The sequence below is a fragment of the Stigmatopora argus genome, chromosome 5 (genome assembly GCF_051989625.1).
Source record: "Stigmatopora argus isolate UIUO_Sarg chromosome 5, RoL_Sarg_1.0, whole genome shotgun sequence".
NCBI lineage: Eukaryota > Metazoa > Chordata > Actinopteri > Syngnathiformes > Syngnathidae > Stigmatopora > Stigmatopora argus.
The window spans coordinates 6,851,246-6,859,983 of NC_135391.1; the positions used below are offsets into that span (position 1 = coordinate 6,851,246).

The 8,738-nt window shown below is 35.8% G+C and overlaps 1 protein-coding gene across 3 annotated transcripts; it reads right to left on the reverse strand.

Annotated features, from left to right (window-relative positions):
* Nucleotides 1-827: 827 nt before the first annotated feature.
* On the reverse strand, nt 828-8,376 carry LOC144074830 (TNF receptor-associated factor 2-like). Of its 3 annotated transcripts, XM_077601450.1 has the most exons (10): nt 7,986-8,376; nt 7,274-7,352; nt 6,959-7,057; nt 6,697-6,858; nt 6,450-6,524; nt 6,242-6,316; nt 4,304-4,789; nt 3,970-4,147; nt 3,736-3,884; nt 828-2,994 (listed from the first exon to the last, which is right to left on the reverse strand). In XM_077601450.1, exons 1-10 carry the CDS (start codon nt 8,171-8,173, stop codon nt 2,776-2,778), a joined length of 1,710 nt encoding a protein of 569 aa, XP_077457576.1. In that variant the 5' UTR covers nt 8,174-8,376; the 3' UTR covers nt 828-2,775. The 3 variants fall into 3 exon arrangements, with proteins under 3 accessions (XP_077457576.1, XP_077457577.1, XP_077457578.1); XM_077601451.1 differs by lacking the exon at nt 6,242-6,316; XM_077601452.1 differs by lacking the exons at nt 6,242-6,316; nt 6,450-6,524.
* Between the last annotated feature and the right edge of the window lie 362 nt (nt 8,377-8,738).

The following is an 8,738-nucleotide window of genomic DNA, read 5'->3' on the forward strand; positions in this document are numbered from 1 at the left end:
AATACTTTTTTTGTCAAACGCCTTGAATTCCAAGCATAAATAATATTTGGCTTCGACAATTTTTACCAATATTATGTACCAAATATTTGTTACAGTATTGCCCTCCGGTGGAGAAAAACCTGTACTGCAATACTTTGTTTGTCAAACGCCTTGAATTCCAAGCATAAATAATATTTGGCTTCGACAATTTTTACCAATATTATGTACCAAATATTTGTTACAGTTCAATATGCATGGAAAACAAATACTCAATGGCTTGTTTTGACTAGTTGGTATGAAAACTGAAAAGTTGTTAATTTTAACTCTTGAGGACAAATATTTAAAATATTTCAGTGTTTTTGATGTAGATCTAGTTTTTTTCTTCCTCTGTCCAACCTGAGTTGTTTAATGAAAATGTTTGTCTTTAAAGGTTTTACAGCATGCCCATATTACATGGAAATAACTCACTTTAATTCCATTACATTCATGTTTCAAGTTTGCAATTGAAAATTGGAAAAATAAAATGCTTGTCACTGATACTTCAGCAAATAAAAGATTAAACAATGATCATTGAAAATACACAAAAACAAGTTCAAAATTGATTTGTTATAAAAGCACATTCACAATTCAGTGAGTTCATGGAACATTAAACAAAATATACAGGCACTTTTTAAGCAAATAGTAGATCATTAAAGTCACCAAGACAGAAAAATACTCCAAAAACGTATGTTTTTCTTTCTGATCACCTCTATCCTCAGGCCTATTTCTTCTACAATGTATACCTTCATGTTTGTGCATGAAGCAGAGGCAAGAGTAAATACATTTGAAAATGTAAGCAAGGGAGTGTTAATAAATAAATAAATAAAAACTCTTACTTGCAAAGTAATGTTACAGAGGTGCCAGTAACATGTAAATATAGACCCTGTATGATCAATTATGACAAGTATCAAGATTAGACAGGTCTGGTTCATGCCACAACACAAATACAACCACAATAGATATGGGTAAAATACACCTGGATATGTGCGTTATCATCATTTGTTTTGAACCCTCAACACAAACGTACACATTCAGAATGATGTGATTGCTACAACATATACCATATCAGATTTAGTAGTATGTACTTTCATCCAGCCCACTAGCCATTTTTGATACATTATCCACATTAGTTCCACGGATAAATGGTAATCTAGCCCATGTGACCTTAGACTAGTCAGTAGCCAATGGAAGTAGAACAATTAGTGTACTGTAATCATGATAAAAAGGATGCATAAAAGAGAGATGGCCTAATACCTAAATAAATAAATAAAACTCCTTAAGATAAGGAAAGATAACCCAATTTTTTTAACATGTTAAAAATAACAATGACTGAAACAGCAGAACATTTAAAAACGTCGTATTTCTGCACTTCTGAGGAACCAAAATAGATAAAATTTGAGCCATGGCTAAATTGACAATTACCTAAAATTCAGTTATTATAAAGCATTCTACTCACTGATTGAAATGCCATGCATGAAGATATGAGATAAAAACAAAGTGGGTCAACAATTGTTTTGGGGGGATATTGTGCTTTTGAGCACACTACATGACTCCAGATATACTGTATATTGACATTTATACAAGAAAATATTTTTAGAGATTATTCATTGCAGTCACAATCTAACATTTTAATACAATAACCAAACCAGGAATATATATCCATCTTTGACCAGTTAATGGCAATGGTTCAGAAACTATCAAAGCTGACGTGTTAAATTGTTTTAACCATTGGTTAAATTTTGAGGGTGAAAAACACATTGAAAAATAGTTAAAGAAAAGTATTACAAATATTTGGTTATTTTCTGTTAATATGTACATACCAACAATATATAATGATATTTATGATACTGTTACACAGTCTGGACCCTCACTATTGTGTGTTGATAAAGGACAACAACAGCATCCCACCTCAAAGTTTTCTAATGGTTTTGTAGTTAGTATATTAGTTACTATATCATGAAGACATCTTCAAACTGAACTAATTATAGTTAATATTAGTTTGTATACTTTCAAAGAGGTTTACCTTAATTTTCACACTCTAAAAAATTTGGTATTCTGTTGAAATCTGACAATTTCTCTTGACTACTATTGATACAAAAAAAGAAAATAAGATACCCATCAATTCAGATACATAGACGAACAACTATACAACTTTCATGATTTAGGAAATGCATTGAGAATTCATGGAATTCAAGTAATATTTGCTGTTGATCACTGCATTTAAATGTTCAAAAAGCTAAGCGGTGTTATTATATCGCTGGCAAAGTTAATTTTGCCCAAATATAGTCTTTTGAAAGTGAGGATAAAATGAACACCATTCAATGAGTTGATTGTTTTTTGTCTTCCCATTCAAAATTACTGTGCACGCTATGTAAGGCAAAAAATGCTTTGATATGACCTACGATAAATCGTATATTAAATTTTACTAACACTATGAGTGTCAGCTGTTACAAGAAGCAGGCACAATGTTAATCTTTTTTTTAGTTACCTTGTTAATCAATTCTTCGCTGCCTACTCAAAAAAATAAAAATAAAAAATATATAAAAAGCACAATACCCGTTCCAGATAAGTACTGGAATACTCAGCCATTTGTGTAGATGGAAAATAAATATTTGTGATCACATTTTTAAAACACTGTCTTTGATTGGTAAATTAGATAAAAACATTCCAACTATTGCATATTGCCAATGACAAAGCCATGTGACAGGACCTAAAGGAAAATGGCAGTTAGTAGTGAAACAAATACCAAATTTAAGTCTAGAGGCCTGTGAGGTCAACAGTGGCCTTGATGAATATAGTATCATCACGAATGTAAGAGTTTTTAGTGTCTAGTTTGGAGAGTGGACAGAAGAGTGGGCAGCCACTGGCAATGTTCATATCGCTGACGGGCCTTTGGAAGGATGAGGATGAGATATCAGGCCGGAAAGCATCGATTATGTGCTCCCTGTTGTTCTGGTCGAGCAGCATTAGGGTGACCTGGGTACACATGTGGCAATCTTCCGTAAAAGAGGTTTTCCAATATCACGTACTAGGGCAGTTATTATGCAATAATGAGAAGGTGCTTTGATTTATTTTAATAAAATGTGGCACTTCAAAATCATTTCATTCAGTTATTATTCACAATTTATATGATGTCCAAACTTTTTGGGGATCCACTTTATAAAATAGATTTCCAAAAAATTGAAAGTATTTCATAGAGCCATAGTTGGTGCAGGCAGAAAGGTGTGCATAGTCTAGCCCAGGGGTAGGGAACCTATGGCTCGGGAGCCACATGTGGCTCTTTCGATGGGTGCATCTGGCTCTTTGCCAACCTGTGAGCTAAAATATGGAAATCGCTGTTGACAGAACTGAGATATTACATTTAGAACTGCTTTAATCTTCTTTTTTTGCAGTAGACTTCTGGAATGCATCCTCTCATTGATTAGCAACAGCATGAGAATCTTTTAAAAAATATTCAGTTTTTTTCCACTTTAAAAGTGGTGAAATTACAAAAAAAATTGAAAAGGCACTTGTTTACATGTATGTATTTTGACTTTTAAATTTGTAGTATGGCTCACAAGGAATAACATTGGAAAATATGAATTGTTTGGGGTTCTCTTCGTCAAAGAGGTTCCCGACCCCTGGTCTAGCCTTTGGTAAGTGAAACTATGAATTATAATTTTATAATTATAACTCCTTATGAGTCCTCATTTTTTATTGCGTTTGAGTGACACTTACCTTTTGATTAAAAGGCCATTTAAGGAGTGCGTCACTGTGTCCTCTCATCACAACAAAGAAGAGAGATAAATGAGTGCCCCTTCCTGTCCCATCTCCATTTAGGTAGATACGCAAGCACATCTTGTAGCCGTATTTACTTGTATAAAAGGCTAGAAAACATGAGGATTTGCGTTAATGTATAGCAAGAAATCATCATCTGCATTACAATTCAAAGTTTCGTCATCAAATAATTACCAGGAGAAAACATAGCAGGTGCTCGGCCAGCGACAGCATCCTGTCTCTTCTTTGTAAAATCGGAGATCTTCCACACAAATGTTCCATCATAAGTAGCTGCTGACATCTCCCTAATCTTTCCCTCCATCTCGACGATGGACAAGTCCCGCAGACTTACAGTTCTCTCCAACTGACGAACCTTAAAAATAATAATTTGTAAAACAAAGGAAAAATATATATTATTGTTGAAAGGATATTATTTTTACTCTTATTATTCAGCAGCCCGTTGGCAAGTGGGGTTACGACCCCTGTGAGGATACAAGGTGTGGAAAATGAATGAATGAACGTTAATCACCTTGTTATTGAGGATCTCAATTTTATCTTGGTCCAGTCGATGTTGCCGGTTGTAGGCTTCCATAGTGGTGCAGGAGCGCTCCATCTCCCGATTGAGGACACAAACGATGTTCTCGAATGTATTCACTTTCAGCTCCAGCTCTTGGCAGCGTCGACTCAACTCGACCACCTTGGTCTTTTCACTTTGGAGTTGGAGCTCCAGGGCGGCACCCATAGCGCTCGGGAGCGGCGTGAACGAGGTGTTGAGCGTTGGCACACATGCACTCTGCACGGACAATGCGGTGCCGCCTCCACCAAGGTGACTCATCTTGAGTTCTAAGTCTCTGAGGGACTGGTGGAGCTCATGCAACTTGTGTCCAGTGATCTCCAGGCTTTGAGGCTGCAGGCTCTCTAGGCTCACCTTGATTCCCATGATGAAATGCAGAAGTAGGTTGAGGTGTTCGTACGAACATTGACGCTCGTGGTCATAGATCTGCTCCTTCTCCACCTGGTTGTTGAAGAAGAAAATCAAATGTTTTTAAAATAAAGTAGCACCGCCTTTTCAAAGAAAACTGGGGTCACCAATCTTTTCAAAAGTGAAACTTTTTTAAAAACATTTTTAGTCACATTCTCACTTGTTACAAATTGAGAATTTTTTAAAAACACATTCTAAAATACTATTGCTGCATCGCCAACAACTGGTCTTAGTTACCTAATATTTATTCATTCATTATCTCAACCGCCTATCCTCAAAAGGGTCGCGGGGAGCACTGTAGCATATCCCAGCCAACAACAGACTGTAGACAGGGTACACCCTGAGTTGGTTACCAGCCAATCAGGTGAGCAGGGGACATGGAGACAAATGAGCAGGGGACATGGAGACAAAAAACCGCACACTCACACACTCATAGCTACAGCCAATTTTGAGTATTTAAATAACTTACCAAGTATGTTTTTGGATGTGGGATGAAACTGGAGGTTTAGCCAAATTATTAATTATATTAGCTAATATACTGGTTGCACATGCACAAGTAGATGAAAAACCTACTCCCACTGTGTCAAATTTTAAGGGAAAAATTCCCTTCATCTATGGGCTGTCTTGATCCCTGACTTTATTTCTATAAATCTCAGCAAACGTTCACATTTTTAAATCGTCACATCGACAATATTCATGTAAAATCAAATTGTACAATCACAATTAACCTTAATTTATAACAGTCACAATACCCGGGGCTCCCTGTTACCATTGGACACCATGTTGGTGCCCCCCTAGAATAGACAAGCCTAGCACAAATATAATGTACATAATGTAAGCCAAAAAAATAAACACAAGCACACAGCAAATAAATAATGGAAGCTTTAAGCATACAACATACATGCAATACCATTAATTCATCATATTTTTATCCTTTTATGCTCAATTACATTGATAATGTATGTACTGCTGTAAAAAAAAAATTAAAAATGGACTTTTCATGTCATAATATTCCAGCTTGATAATGATAACTATGACTCCATGCAGCTTGTGCTCAAAGGGCCCTCCATCCAATGGGTGAAAAGCACAAAACCTCCCACGCAGTACAAATTCTGCCCAGAATGTAACAATCCCCCTACAAAAATCTGCAAGAACATGTATATAAATCCAGTATGTGCGCTTAACCAGAAAAGGTTGGCTCTGACTTCACAGAGTTTAGCAAAGGTTCTGAGTGCCATTTTAACAACTTTGCACGTAGTAAAATTACTATCTATTCTTAGCGTTATCAGTCTTTTTAAACTAATAAATTAATGAGTGTATACTGATAAAAAAATAATCATCATGGACGTATGTAAGACGTTTATGAAATTCTTTCCACTAGTGTGTTCATATGATAGAAAACTAATATTATAGGTTTAAGTTAAAATTGAGTGAGCAGTTAACTAGTGTCACACACAGCAAATTATGATGAAAATGTCTACTTACAGACGTATCGCAGCCAACAACATGAAATCTGCATGGTGCTTTAAATTTACTGCAGAACTTAATATGGTCCACATACTGCAAAACAAACAAATTAAAGAAGCTAATGATCTACAGTTTATTTAATGGCGTTAGAACCCCAGCTAAATGAGAGCAAATGAGAAGATTCTTTTATATTAAAAAAGTGGTTTAAGGACCATATGTGAGATACCTTTTCTCTGGGTATCTTTTTCTTTGCACAACCTTCACAGATCATTGGGTACTTCGGGCATATTTCATCATGAGCCTAAAAAAACAAATTACACAAAAAGGGTGTGAATTTTGGTCTTTAGGCTATGATCGGTAAAAGGATATAAGTGGGTGCCTTGACTAGTCAACTCAATTATTGACAAACCTCTTACACGATCAGAGTGGGAGCTTCCTTTTAGAATATCAGAACACTTTTGATAGCATCTTACCTTGATGTTCTTTAAAAGGAATGGTTCTTTGCAGTATTTACAGTTGAGTGTCCTCTCCGGACATTCTCGCTCATCGTGGCGTTCTTGTTCGTTGGCTCTCATTAACTCTTTGCAGGAAGGGCACAAGATGATGGCAAAGTCGCAGTTGCCCTCATGGCTAAGCTGCAGTGAATAAGCAAAGAAATTGTGTTTTGATGTCAATCAACAGGAATGAAGCAAACTACAGACATTAGTTAGTCGCACACTATGCATTAATATACACCTCAAAATCTTTGACAGTCCCTGTCCATGTACATCCTTCATTGGGGCAAACAGCTGCCAAGGCTTCCACTTCTCTCCGAGCTGCATTGTCGGGAAAAGCCTGGAAAGAAGAGCAACGAATCCTTTCAATAAACACGTATGTTTTGGGGTGCATTGAGAAGAGTTTTGATAAACAGCTAACCACGAGCAATTGTTTTTTTTGGGTTTATCAGACTATAAATTCACAGTATAAATGCATGACTCTAGTTTATTCATGTCATTTAATTGCATGTTTCTTCTACACCACATTATCAATTGGAAGTAAAAATGTACTTACACCTCCTTGTTTGAGAATCGACGTTGGTTCCTCAAATAAATCTTCTTTGATGCAAGCGTCACATTTTTCAGGACCAGAACTAAATGACAACACATTATTAGTATTGCAGAAATAAATATTTTGTGCTATATTTTGTAGTTTTTGCTGATGGTGTAATGTTCCATAATCTAAGCAAGAAATCTGTATCAATCATTTACATTAACATAAGCATATTGTGACAAATGCATTAAATCTACAAATATCATAGTGTAATAAGGTTAACAAGAATTATTGAAGGGATAATATGAGGTTGTTATAAGACCTCTTTAAATTGCTTTATAGTGTATTTTTATTACGTGGTAATAAGAAAGGGGTGTTAATCTTATTTTCTTCTGATAAAATGACCATCTTTGATTTAGCTAAGAACGTGGAAATCTAAACAATCAGGGGAAAAGATGTCTTTTGATTGCTGAGCCAATAAGATGTTCTGTAAATGAATATAACAACGTTTGTTATGGTTATGGTCGTTTTATCTTCTTTGATTGTCGCTTAGCAAAACATCCGTACAATTTGAATTTCGTGTCTGCTTGCACTGTGAATGCTTTAATGAACCCCCCAGTTCCTAAACTGTGACAATACACACAGAAACGTTATTATTAGGTTTTAAGAGAGCTTTGCGATCATCTCTAAATGAATATAGCTAGCTCGTTAGCAACCAAGACACTGTACCCACCTCACTATTTTGTTGAAACAAAACGAACAAAAACGGTGACCACACTGAGCCTGTAAGGGCCTTCGAAGGATTTTCAGGCAAGAATTACACAAATGCTTGTCCTCGAGGCTGTTGGCTAAAATTTTCTTGGGGAAGCCTGGTTTATTTCCTTCCAGGGAAGATGGTGGAGACGGCTCTTGAGCAGCCATTATTTTCCCCTTGAACAATATCGGGGTACTCGCTCACTTGAAAGCAAGGTAGCAAACACAGCGAAAAGTCGATTTGGCGTTAAACCAGTAAAATGTCATTTCTACTTGCGTGTAGTCTAAAATAATAGGAAAAAACGGACAATATACAGTATGGGGCCGCCCTGTCTTATGGTAAAAGTGAAAGCCAGGGGATGCTGTGGTCATTTGTGCATTCTTTTTTGTTACCCGCAGAGGGCGCACGTAAACTCAAGAAGAGGAGTTGAGAGATTTGTGCCATCAAAAACTAAATTTGAAAATGCTAAACTGAATCTGAATTACTATTTAGTTTGTAAATGAAGAACTTCAGGTAAATCTAAATGATGTAATTGAAATTGTATTTTTTATTTGAATCATTGCATTAAAAACGGAATGTGAATAATTTAATTAATTCATCTTTAAGGTCAATGTGTTTACTGATATTATCCTAATCGTTCGTGACTCTTGAATAGAACTATACGGAAATATGGATTTGTGACAGTATAAAAACCTCTTTTGATGGTTATATGTACTATGATCCGGAAATGTC